This window comes from Rattus norvegicus, chromosome 10, assembly GCF_036323735.1.
Source record: "Rattus norvegicus strain BN/NHsdMcwi chromosome 10, GRCr8, whole genome shotgun sequence".
Lineage (NCBI taxonomy): Eukaryota > Metazoa > Chordata > Mammalia > Rodentia > Muridae > Rattus > Rattus norvegicus.
In genome coordinates this window covers 61,618,029-61,631,217 of record NC_086028.1, presented here as the reverse complement: position 1 = coordinate 61,631,217, position 13,189 = coordinate 61,618,029, and the positions used below count along the sequence as shown (strand labels likewise).

General features: G+C 48.5%; 2 protein-coding genes across 4 annotated transcripts in view; one reads left to right on the top strand and one right to left on the bottom strand.

The window, feature by feature from the left end:
- Positions 1–13,189, top strand: part of Nxn (nucleoredoxin) — a 138,251-nt gene that overhangs the window by 114,590 nt on the left and 10,472 nt on the right. Inside the window, exons 2-5 of the mRNA NM_001399571.1 lie at positions 3,575–3,692; positions 6,939–7,072; positions 7,490–7,590; positions 9,280–9,386. Of these exons, the coding sequence (NP_001386500.1) occupies positions 3,575–3,692; positions 6,939–7,072; positions 7,490–7,590; positions 9,280–9,386 (460 nt within the window). The remainder of the gene's footprint in view (positions 1–3,574; positions 3,693–6,938; positions 7,073–7,489; positions 7,591–9,279; positions 9,387–13,189) is intronic.
- Mrm3 (mitochondrial rRNA methyltransferase 3) overlaps positions 7,559–13,189 on the bottom strand; it is a 29,505-nt gene continuing 23,874 nt past the window's right edge. Inside the window, exons 4-5 of one of the 3 annotated variants that reach the window (XM_039086330.2) lie at positions 11,598–11,669; positions 7,559–7,780 (exon numbers count right to left, since the gene is read on the bottom strand). In XM_039086330.2, the coding sequence (XP_038942258.1) occupies positions 7,764–7,780; positions 11,598–11,669 (89 nt within the window). In that variant the 3' untranslated portion in view covers positions 7,559–7,763. Of the gene's footprint in view, positions 7,781–9,380; positions 11,670–13,189 lie in introns of those variants that run through there. The other 2 variants (XM_039086332.2, XM_039086327.2) reach the window with 2 other exon arrangements.

The following is a 13,189-nucleotide window of genomic DNA, read 5'->3' as shown; positions in this document are numbered from 1 at the left end:
TCTTTCTTTCTTTAACACCCACCCTTAAATAAATGCTGTTGGGATAGGGCTAGGGAGATGGTTCAGTAGTTGAAAGCACTTAAGCAAGTTTCTAGCACTCAGTTTAGGCATCTTACAACCACCCATAACTCCACTTCCAGGGGATCTGATACCCTCTTCTGGCTTCTGAAGTTTCCTGCATATACATACAGACACACATATACACAAAAATAAAAATACATTTTAAAATTAGGGGTTCATTAATTCAGTTGATCAGTCAGCCTGTCTATCTATTCATCCATCCATCCATCCACCCTTCCATCCATCCATCTGTCAGATACATACATACATACATACATACATACATACATACATACATACATACATAACCTGTCATTACCACTGAACTACAGCCCTGACCCCTGACCCTGTTTCCTTAAAACACATAGGTAAGGGAATAGGGCTATAAATAGCTCTGACTGCATACCCTCTGGCCTTAGCAGCCAGCCTTCTACCTTTTGACAGGTTCCTTGGGCTGCAGGTGACCTTCCCCGTGCATGCGACTTACTTCATTGCATGACCGAAGTCTGTGTTCTCATGTCATCCCTCATAGGTGTGTGCTGTGCACATGTGTATGTGTACGAATGGAGATGTCCCCTGCTGCCTACCATTAAAATGTGGGTCATTCTTCTAAGCATGACTTTGCCTTTTCCCTGTGAGGCATTCTTTCTAGTTCTTTATAAACGTCTGAAATTATTTTCCATTTTTATTCTTTTTTTTAAAGATTTATTTATTTTATGTATATATTGTCACTGTCTTCAGACACACCAGGCATCAGATCCCATTACAGATGGTTGTGAGCCACCATGTGGTTGCTGGGATTTGAACTCAGGACCTCTGGAAGAGCAGTCAGTGCTCTTAACCACTGAGCCGTCTCTCCAGCCCCTCCATTTTTATTCTTATTTATCATCTTTCTTTCCATGAGAGCCGAAGTTCTACCAGAGCACTAGATTCATCTGCCTTGTTGTTTCTTGTTGGTTGGTTGGTTTTTTCTGTTGTTGTTTTCCTAGACTGGGTTTCTGTGTTTAGCCTGCCTGTCCTCTGCCGCCTGAGTCCTGGGATTAAAGGCGTGCACCAGCACTGCCTGGCAGCCTTGTTCTTTTCTCATGCCTCTTGTGTTTAGACGAAGCACATAGTAGGCACTCAGTTTATAGCCGCATAGTGAATCTCTGCGCTTGCAAGTTCTAAAACACATTGAAGGAAACCCAACGTGTCGTCAGCTGTGTGTGTGCTTACAGTGTACTATTAGCTGTGCACGCACTAACATCAGTGAGGGTGAGGGAGCAGTGGGAGTGAGGTGTGTCTTCCCAGTCAGATCGGAAAAACTGACATTAGCGGTGGCATTGGCAAGGGAGATGGAAATGAGCTCTCGCTGCCGGCCGGGGTACAGCGTGATTTCAGCCTTCCCAGGCAGCAGATCCTGGGTTACTCTTTGCATTTTTTGTGATTTTATTGTTTCCCAATGTTTTCAAGTGACTACTTTTCCCCCTCTAAAATTACATTTAAACAACAACAAAAATTCAACTCAATGATCTTAATCTTCTTGTCTAAATTGTTTTCTTCTTCCTTCCTTCCTTCCTACCTTCCTTCCTTCCTTCCTTCCTTCCTGTGGTGAAGGGGAGGGAAGAGGATGAGGAGGGGGAGGGAGGGGGAGAGAGAGAGAGAGAGAGAGAGAGAGAGAGAGAGAGAGAACATAAGCACATATGTGCACACACAGGGAAGAGTGTATTGCGTGCCCTCTTCTGTGGCTTATTTATTTCTTTGCAGCAGGGTCTCTCTCTCTGCACTCAGGGATGAAGTCTCAGCCAGGCTGGGAACCAGAAATCCTCAGTTACCTTCCTATTATTTCTGTTCCTGCTGGAACTAGGGTTACAGGCATTTAAGGGGACACTGGCTTGTTTCTGTGGGTAGTGAAGCAAGTACTCTTAATTGCCCAGCATCTTTTCAATGCAAAAACCTCCCTGCACCTCAGACACCCCCTTAAAGTAACCTGGATGGACTCTGGCACAGCAAATTTAGGTTATCCATCCCAGTGGCACGGAGGGCTTGTTTGTTGTCAAACCTCTAAAGAGTGTCTCATCAATATGCCGGGCACTGGTGGCACACAAAGGTAATCCCAGCACTTAAGGGGCCGAGGAGGTAGGTGGACCTCAGAGTTCCAGGCCAGCCTGGTCTACAGAGCGATTTCCAGGATAGTCAGGACTACACAAAAAGGCTGGGACTGGTACAGGAAGATCAGAACTCAAGGCTAGCCTGAGTTTCATACCTAATGCTAAGAAAACCTCCATGGTGAGACCTTGTTTCAAAACAATAACAATAAAAGAATGCTTGATCCTGAGCCCAGGATCAGATTTCTGTGGAATGATCAGCCATGGCCCCATCACAGCCACTCACAGCCACTCTTGTTAAGAGGCTGTTTTGTGAACCCACCGGAAATGTGGGGCTGGTAAGCAATGGAGCACGGCCACCCAGTCTGAAGCAGGATCCAACATCCCTTCTGCCAAGCCATGTGCCTCTATAGGCTGAGAAGCCTCAAGTTTCTTGGCAGATATTCTAGAATTGAACTAAATACCATTAGAGCCCCATCCACATATCCTTCCCCTCCACTGTGTGTGGTTGCATCCTGAGGCTTGTTGCCCCGTTTGGTCAGGGGCTAAGCCCCTGGCCTGGACCCTCAGGTGCCTCAGAAAGGAGTCTTGCACCCTTGTGGAGCTATCTTCTTCTTCTTTCTGTGTAGCAAGCCCAACATTTCCCTTCATGGTTTTGGTGCTAGGGCTTGGCGGTTACATTTCAGAGCACCCAGTGGCTCACCAAATGGGTGTTCAGCCCATGGCCATGGGGGAGCAATAGAGCCTGTGAAAATCTGGCTTCTTGTCCAGGGCTGTGATGTTCCCAGGTTCTCAGCTTCCTCCTTAGACCCTGGGCCTCTAATAGTTTGCACTGCCAGCCTCAACACTGCCAGAAGCCTGGAGGCTGTTTGAAGTGGCGGTGAGGGCTGAGGGCTGGGGCAGGTTTGTTGCCTGTGTTCAGCAAGATAAACGGCACACGTGCATAGCAAAGATGCTGTTCCCATCACAGGCCCGGACAAGTGTGGAGAGGGGCACATTTAATACTTGTTCTTGTTGGAAAGCCTCTCCCTCCTCCTTGGCTGCTGGCTGCGGCCTGTGGCCTGCTGCTGGGCAGAAGAAGTACTTCTCTCCCTTCCCAGGCCAGCTGGCTAAGGTCTCATTGCACTCTAAAGATGTCAGGTCTTTATCGGAATTTTCAGGTTGTCCCCTGGGGACTGGCAAGAGACTAAATGTCCCTCTACCATCCACCCCTGTCACAACATGAACCTTTCTAGGACTCAGGGTCCCCTACACACTACAGTGCCGCAGAGGCACGTGGGGTTGTAATGAACCCTATTGCTGGGCAGCTCTGATCTGAGTGAGTCATTCCCGAATTGTTCCATCTCTTCCTGGGCCTGGGGACGCGGAAGAGCTCTGCGATTGGTTTGGTTTGGGTTTAACCGCCTCATCGTACTTTCCTTTTGCAGCTTAAACTTTGGAACAAATACCGAGTCTCCAACATTCCATCGCTAATATTCCTAGATGCCACTACTGGGAAGGTCGTGTGCAGGAACGGGCTCCTGGTGATCCGAGATGACCCAGAAGGTGAGGCTTGGGTGCGCCTGACTCCCTCCCCTCCTGAACCTCAGTACTAATGAAGTACTGTAAGCAGCTTTACGTGGCTGGAGAATATTGTCTTGATAAAATTACTGTATTCTCCAGGTCATGGTTAAGAGTTTTAAAGGCTCAGAATGTCTCTCCAGGGGCCATTAATTCTTGGGCCAAAGCAGATGGGATTTGGGAAGGAATGTTCGGCTCTGAGGGCTGCAGAGGCTGTTGGGAAGCAGCAAGAACCAAGATACCAACTCTAGTGTTAGTTCAGCAGCAGAAGCTGCCTGAACAATAAGGGTCTGCTCTGTGTGTGTGTGTGTGTGTGTGTGTGTGTGTGTGTATGTGTGTGTGTGTGTGTGTGTGTGATTATCTTTAAAAGTATAGAGGATCTGAGTGTGGTGGTATGTACCTTTAATCCCTATACTCAGAGGACAGAGGCAGGTGGATTTCTTTGAGTTCAAGACCAGCCTGGTCTACATAGTGAGTTCCAGACTAGCCAGGGATACACAATGAGACCCTGCAGCAATAGAAACAAAAAGTATACACAGAGGAGAGGGCTGAGAGCCCAGGGGCACCTGCTGCCGTGCCTGACAACCTGACTTTTTAGAACCAACATGGTGGAAGGAGATGACAACTCCTTCCAGCTGTCCTCTGGCCACCATGAACACAATAGAGAGAAGTAAAGGAAAAATAAAATCCTTTATCCAAAGCGTTCCTGGATGTGCAGCGGGCACCTTTGCCTGCTTGGCGATCTCGCTGGCTCCCCCAGTGAGTTCTCATGTGCATTTACAGTTAAGAGTTGTGGTCTGGTAGGTTGGAACTGAATCCCTCCTCGTGGTCCTGAGGCAGAGGACTAGACCCCATCCTCCATTGGTGTGGGAACAGGAAGACTTCAAAGTTTCAAGTTTCACCGCCTGAACATCCTCAATCCCCAAACCTGAAACCTTTTGCTTTTATTTATTTATTTTTCTTTTGAGTCAAGATTTTACTATTTGCCCAGGCTACCTTGAAACTTGCTACATAGCCCAGGCTGCTCCAATCTGGGCCTTTTCCTCCCTCAGCCTCTCAAGTGCTGAGTCCTGAAATCTATAATTTCATGACTGTCAAAAAAGTTTGAATTTGCCAGGCAGTGCTCTGACTTGTCTGGTGCAGTTTACGTCCCAGTTCCTGATGGCCTTGCTCATGCTGACCTGGTGGCTGATGGCTGCATACTGGGAAGCCTCCCCAGACCACCTTCCCTCTTGCACCAGAGAAATAGAGTTACAGGGTTTTCCCTGGCCCCCTTGCTTACTGAGCCAACTGGAGGATTCATACCTGATCACAGACACACACACACACGCAGACACTGACACAGACACAGACACAGACAGACAGACAGACACACACACACACACACACACACACACACACACACACATACACACACACACTCAGAGTTGGATGTAGTTGTACATACCTGAGACCCCAACGTTCTGGAGGCTAAGAAGGTTCTGAGTTCAAAGCCAACATGAGCTACACTCAAAAAATGGAAGGCGGGCTGGCGAGATGGCTCGGTGGTTAAGAGCACCGACTGCTCTTCCAGAGGTCCCGAGTTCAAATCCCAGCAACCACATGGTGGCTCACAACCATCTGTAATGAGATCTGATGCCCTCTTCTGGTGTGTCTGAAGACAGTGACAGTATACTTATATATAATAAATCTTTTAAAAAAATCATCAAAAAACAAAACATGGTAAATACTATTAAAAAAAAAAAAAGGAGGGGTTGGGGATTTAGCTCAGTGGTAGAGCGCTTGGCAAGCGCAAGGCCCTGGGTTCGGCCAGTATGGTGGTACACAGCACTTGGGAGGCAGAGGCAGGCGCTGTATAAACTGAGGCCAGCCTGGTCTACTTACTGAGCCCCAGGTTAGTCAGAGATACATAGTGAGACCTCGGAGAGAGGGAAACAAACCAACTAGAAACAGATGAGACAGAGATTGAGACTTCCTATTAGAAGGATTACCCTTTATAAAAATCAGGACATGGCGAACTCACACCCCACCCACTCCCAAGATCGTTAACATGGCCAGCCTAGTGACCGGTCTCCAGAGTTCTGTATCCTCTGGTTTCCCGGTGGGCTTGGCCACCTGCATTTTTAACTCATCGCTGGCCCCTCAGGCGAGTTTGAGGCAGTGGGCCATGGACCACCCTGTGAGAAAACAGTGTGTCGATCTGGGAACAAGTTAGTTCCCCTTCCTGCTGGGAGTCCGAGGTCATCAAAATGTGACCATCTGGGTTTTGTGGATTTTCATTTTATTATACTTTAGCCTCCCTTGACTCCCTAGGCCCCAGCCCTGACCTGTTGCTTTTGAATCTCTAGGGGTGTGGCCCAGCAGCATCCCACTTGAAAAATCCCACAGTGGGTTCTAACATGCATTCATGGCTGGGAACTGTGGACTGGCAGGATGAGACTGGATTGCTATCTGTGTGAAGTAATGTCCAACACAGGTAGAGCCGCATCTGCCAGTTACCAAGGTGGTCTGCTCTGGCCCGTCTCCTCTCTATTCTTGCTTCTGCATCTGGAGAGAGGCCTTCTCATCACCTGGGCACTGCCTAGGAACCACTGCCTTGGTGGTATGAGGCTATCTGTGCCACAGATGAATTTTTCTTTTACATTTTCTTTTTGTTTCTGTTTCTGTTTCTGGGGGTTTTTGGGGGGGTTGTTTTGTTTTTGTTTGTTTGTTTGGTTTGGTTTGGTCTTTTTGCTCTTTCAAGACAGTGTTTCTCTTTGTATAGCCCTAGCTGTCCTGGAACTTACTCTGTAGACTAGGCTGCCCTCAAACTAACAGAGATCTCTGCCTCCTAAGTGCTGGGATTAAAGGTGTGAGCCACCACCACCCAGCTTTTAAGTTATATTTTCTAAAAACTTGCTGTGTTTGTGTGTGTGTGTGTATGTGTGTGTGTGTGTGTGTGTGTGTGTGTGTGTGCCTCAGCATATGTTTGGTGATCAGAGGATACTCCTTCAGAATCTTTTCTCTCCTTCCTTTACACATCCCAGGGGCCTGGCTCTAGACACCTACCCACAGAAGGGACCACCTCCATAGCCTGAGTTCTTTTGTTTCTGTGTTGACTGCAGATCCTGTGGCTGGGCTAATAAATTCTGTATGGTGACAAAATTGTGCCTAGATTTCTGGAGACTCCCAGGTCCCAGGCCGTCATAAAGTGCCATGCTGTTCAGACCCTCTGTGGCCTGTCTATTTCAGGTCTGGAATTCCCTTGGGGACCTAAACCCTTCCGGGAAGTTATCGCTGGGCCCTTGCTTAGAAACAACGGGCAGTCTCTGGAAAGCAGCAGCCTTGAGGGGTCTCACGTGGGAGTCTATTTCTCTGCACACTGGGTAAGTGTTTGGCCTCTCCTTGGATTAGACTGAAGGGAACAACAGTGTCACCACTGTGGCTAGAGGACTTGACTTCTGGGCTAGGAGGCTGTGGTGGAAGTTCCCTGGCCTTGCCTTTCCTTGCTCACTGATGACAGTAAATGCTCATGCTGTCAGTGATGGCAACAAGAATACATCGTCTCTTCAGCCATCCATCCTGACAGGATTTCTCCGGCTCCGAAAGGGAAGGATCTCCCTGCCGCCTACTACATGTAGCCTAGGCTGGGCCTCGGCTGTGCACACTGATTACCATGAAGACTCACGAATGCTTATAAATTGCATAAATTGGGTTTTGCTGTCCTAGTCTTACCTACCCAGTTCTTCTCACCTGGCCTCCAGTGGCAATGGCTGGAGGTAGAGCAGGCTCTTGTCTTTCAGTGTCCACCCTGCCGAAGCCTTACCAGAGTGCTGGTGGAATCCTACCGGAAGATCAAGGAGGCAGGCCAGAAGTTTGAGATCATCTTTGTTAGTGCAGACAGGTACAGTGTCAGCGTCACCTTGAAGCACACCACACTACTTTTCCAGTAACGTCCTACACGTGTGTCTTTTGCCTCCTATGTCTTCCTCAGTGTGGGCCAGGGAGTAGGGCTTGTGGGAGACAGCTCTGGGATGTTAGCTGAGGTAAACCTTGCTGCAAACACAGAGGCCTTTCTCAGTGCACTTCAGGATCTGTGGAAATCAAGATGCATTTTTGGTTCAGTTTTCTAGATTGTGAAGGGGAAATACAGGGTGGAGGACGGAGGGGCCAGAGCCTGGCACCATGTGACTGTGTTTTGCATGAATCTGGTCATGCACTTTGTCTAGGACTACACCATTGCACGTGGATAAGAAATCACACAAGCGGGGCTGGGGATTTAGCTCAGTGGTAGAGCGCTTACCTAGGAAGCACAAGGCCCTGGGTTCGGTCCCCAGCTCCGAAAAAAAGAACCAAAAAAAAAAAAAAAAAGAAAGAAAAAAAAAAAGAAATCACACAAGCCCCCAGCTCCGAAAAAAAAAAAAAGAAATCACACAGGCGAGTGTAGTTTTCCTCTCAGGGCCCTGTCCCTCTAGACTCGGGGTGTCTTTGCTTCTCCTCATTCCGTCATCACTCTCAGCAGTCTTCAGCTTAGAACCCCAGCCAAGATCCAGACTGAGAGAGCAGGAGCTTCTGTCTCCCTAGGCCCTGGACACAGAAGCCTCTCAAGATGCCACACTGTAGCTTTGATATTGTACTTCCTGTGCTATCTATTGGCTCATGGTCCCACCCCTCAATTCCCTGTCTCAGTGCAAGGGACCAGAGACCAGCCTGAAGACATTTAAAGCTTTGTTGGAAACAGTATCACCTTTACTGAAACACAATTTCTATATAGGAAATTGCATGTTTTGTTTTTTTCATCCAAAAAACTCTGTCCCACGTGTTTACCATGTCATTATTGTCATACAATCAAGATACAGAACATTTCCATCACCAGAAGGTTCCTTTGTGCCCTCCCTGGTCACTGTACATCCCCATAGCTTAGCCCTAACGTGCTCTCTGTAACTAAAGCCTGCTCACTTTCCCTGTGTACAGTCATAGGTGGAGGCGTGGTGCCAACTGCGCAGTTCTTTACACACCACACATACACAGGGAACACAAGTGACGTGTGTCCAGGCCTGCTGTAAAGGTCGGACCTGTTGGGGCTGGAGGGATAGCTCTGTGGTTGAGAGCACTTAGCTCCGTCAGAGGACCAGGGTTCCAACTCCAGCCCCTGTACATCTCGGGAGCAGCTCACGAACACTAAGTCACAGAAGTCCAGCCACAGCGGGTCCAATGGCTCTTTCTGGCTTTTTCTCCCCTCCCCCCTGCACAGAAACACAAGCAGGTGAACACAAATCGAATCAAATCTTTTAAAAAAAAAATCTCATGTGTCCACGCTGGTGATATGTTGGGCATGTAAAATTGGTAGGAGGCATGGCCTGGCTGCCATCTTAGCTTGGGATCCACTGGGTGGATGGGAGCCATTTGCTTCTTGATGAGCAGCAGAATGGGTAGATTAGCAAACACCCGTAGCCTGGGGCCTGAAGAGCTAGTCGAGGACCTGAGTTTAGGAACCCCAACCCCATGGGAGCCTGTACAACTTGGTAATAGCGGGAAGCACCAAGGGGTGATGCACACAGGATAAAGACATTTTCTCCGCATCTTTCTGCAGGTCAGAGGAGTCTTTCAAACAGTACTTTAGTGAGATGCCGTGGCTCGCTGTCCCCTACACTGATGAGGCCCGGCGGTCTCGTCTCAACCGACTGTATGGGATCCAAGGTAGGCATCCCAGACCTGGACTCTGTGTGGCCTGGATGGAAACCTGCCCACTTGGGCTTTCCATGCCCCTGGCCTCCTTTTAGGAAGAGAGAGAACATCTTTAAAACAAGGCATAGTGGTGCATGTCTGTATGTCTAGCACCTGGGAGGCAGAGGCAGGGATGTGCCGGTTCCATGCCAGTCTGAGCTGTACGGGGAGACCGTTTCAGAAGGACCAAAGCCACCAAACAGACAAACAACTAGACTTTACTTTTGTGGGTGTTCATGGTCCTGACATTTTTTAAAAATTACTTGGGCCAGGCAGTCATGGTGCATGCCTTTAGTCCCAACACTCAGGAGACAGAGGCACATAGATCTCTCTGAGTTCAAGACATGTAATCTACAGAGTGAGTTCTGAAATAGCCAGGGCTACACAGAGAAACCCTGTCTCAAAAAATCAAAACAAAAACCAATTTTTTTTTCTAATTTGGGGCCTGGGGACTAGAGAAATGGCTCAATGTTTAAGATCTCTGACTGCTCTTGCATAGAACCTGGTTTGTTTTCCAGAATGCATGCCAGGGGGCTCATATGACCTGTAAGTGCAAGAGATCTCATGGTCTCTTCTAGTTTCCTTGTGTGTACACGCATGCACGCGCATGTGCACACACACACATGTACACACACACACAAGTACACAAGCACACACATAAACACTTTTAAAAGTAAAGTAAAAATAAATCTTTTAAAAATGATTTGGGGTGATTTATTTGGTTGTTTTTTGAGACAGGGTTTCACTGTGTGGCCTGGCTGTCCTGGATCTCACTCTGTAGACCAGGCCGGCCCTGAAGTCACAGAGATCCACCTGCCTCTGCCTCCCAAGTGCTGGGATTAAAGGGATGAACCATCATTGCCTGGCTCTTGGGGTGAATTTTATGACTTGTGACGTGACTTACACCTCATTACAGTGGTCGTGTTGGAGGTTTGGGGTGGGCTCGTTGTTTTTAAGTACTTGCTCTGGTAAGACAGCTACTTCTCCTCCCCTTTCAGTGGCCTCTGACATGGACGGCCTGTAGAGCATGTGCTTCCAAATCCCTAGACCAGAACCTTCCAAGGTTTCACTGTCATACAGACTAAAGGATCGCCTTTGGTCCTATCACCTGGAGTGCTTGAGCCTCGGTTCCTCCTCTGCAAATCGCGCATGTTGAACCTCTGACAGAAAATTGCTAAGAAATGATATAGATGAAATGCTTCATCCACGTGTGTTTGTGTGCATGTGCATGTGTTGCAGTCCTACTACCTTTCAGTTGAGGACATTTCCACAAGAGTCGACCACCAGAATTGCATGGCAATGATGTTCAGAAATAAAGAATATCACAGAAACATGCTAGATGCTCCCTTTGTCAGATGGGCGCACACGCACACACACACATACACACACACACACACACACACACACACACACACACACACACACACACCTGCGTCTAGCCAAATGGGCTCTTTCTTGGGAAAGTACTTGACTGGCAGTTCCAGAGTTAAACTGGAGGGTAGGTGCTTGCTTAAGCTCCATCCCTGCCCTACAAAAACAAACGGAAATACGTGGGGTTGTGCTCTGACTTTCCCACCTGTGGGATTAAGTTTCCTTGCTCTGAAAGTGACTTAGTGTTCTACTTCAAGGAGACATGACTGTCTCTTTGTTCAGTGGACAAGAGGTTTCCTCCAGCATCACAGTCTTCAAGGCTGTGCCCCAGGCTCCCGAGTTGGTGACTAAAGGCCTTTCAAGCTACCACAGGCAAGACACACTGGTAGGCTGGTTGAGAGCCAGGGCTCTCCTTTTTATACTTTGTCAGTGCCAGCCTCTTCCGATGACAGTGGGTTTTCCCTCTTTACCTGTGTTAGGCAATGTTTCATCACTGCGATGCTGTTCCTAGCAGAGACAGCTTGAGGGAGGAAGGATTTACCATGGGCCACAGCTTCAGAGTCCTTCAGGTCTCGGCTTGATGGCTCAGGAGGCAGGGGGAGGGGGGTGGGGGGTGGTCTGCAGACTTCTGCCCTTCTTCCACTTTATTCTGTCCTGGCCATAGCCCATGGAATGGTCCATCCACATTCAGAGTGAGTCTTTGCCCTGAGTTGGGCCTCTGTAGAGATGCCCTTCCAGACCCATGGAGAGCTGCGCTCTGCATCTCCTAGGTGACTCCTCGCCCAGTCAGGTTGATGCTGAAGACAACCTTACCTGCCTTTAGCCGTCTGAGTTTTTGAGATTTCCTGTTTCTCATACACAGCAGTGAGTATGCATATATACATCCTTAAAAACATAACAGGAAATTAGAAAAGAAGAAAACCGAGTTATAGGGATTTATCCATAGGAAGTCACAGCACCACACAGAAACTGAGCTCTCAAGCAGGTAGTAACTCACAGTATTATTAAAGTCTTATTGTTATTGTGTGTATGTGTGTATTTTGCCTATATGTGTGTCCATGTATGACATATGTGCTTGGCACCTTCAGAGGCCAGAAGACGGTGCCTTATACTCTAGTTGTGAGTTACCATGTGGGTGTTGGAAATCAAGTCCGGGTCCTCAGTAGTTACAGACAGTGCTTTTAATTGCTGACCCATCTCTCTCCAGTCCCTTGGTTGTTTTCTCCTGAGACAAGGTCTCACTCTGCAGCCCAGGCTAGACTGAAATTCACCTTATAACTCAGGCTGGCCTAAATCTTCTCTAACCTCAGCCTCTTGACCTTCCCAGTCCTGAGACGATAAACACAGAGCACAATGCTTTTTAAATTTTGAAACATTGGCTGGCCTGGAACTGGCTTTGTAGACCAGGCTGGCCTTAAACTTGCTGTAACATTCCGCTCGCTCCTGCCTCCCAGGTGCTAGAGTTACAGGCACAGGCTACTATGCTGTGCAAGGCGATGGAGTGGTTTTACAGAGAAGTTCTAGGACCATTTCCTGGCCTATATCTATATCCAGGCTGAGCTGCCTCTACCTGGCCGTTGGACCGAGAGAGAGAGAGAGAGAGAGAGAGAGAGAGAGATGATCTGACAGTCACCTGGCCCTCCCTGAGTGAGGACATATAATGCAAAGAGAATGCATTCTCTGAGTATCTGGGATCTAGGCCCAGAGTGCCCTTGTGCCTGTTTCTCCCTCCAAAGTGGCCTTACCAAATGCTGACAGTTATATGAGGGCTCATAGGGAGTGAGTCACCCGTCACAGGGTAGCAGGTCTTAAGGACAAATTTGCCCTAAGCTAGGGGGACCAAAGTCTGGCAGCTGCCAGGGGCCTGGTCACTGGCTCCTGTTAGGGGCCCGGGACTGCGCCCTGGGGTTATGTGAAACTGTAGTCGTCATAGGGCCACCCTGGCTTGCCGAGGATTTGGCATTTGGCTTCCCTCCATCTCCTTTGTCTCCCTGAAAAGCCTGCTTCCCTGCAAGCCCTTCCTCCTATCAGTGCTTCGTGCAGACTGGGGAATTTGCGGCCCTGTAAGCTGTTTAAAATGCCTTTCTAAGGGAACCATTTAGACACACTTGGCAAAAGGCAAATCTCATTAGCCATTGTCTAAGTAACCCCGGGCTGCTAGAGAGTATTGGAGAACACCCTGTTCTTTTGCAAGGAGGCTTAGGGGCCCTTCTATCTTGAGCGAGGGACCCACGCTCTTTGTCCTTCCTCTCTTCTTCCCCAGCCTGTGGGAGGGTAGAAGGTGGCTCTGGCTGGGCAGCTGTAGTGTAGAGTCTTGCTGTCCCCAACACAGAGATTTCTGTTTCCTTTTCCTCTTGCTCAATCTATGTTTCACTGTTTCTTCTGCCCTGCATTCCCTACATCCC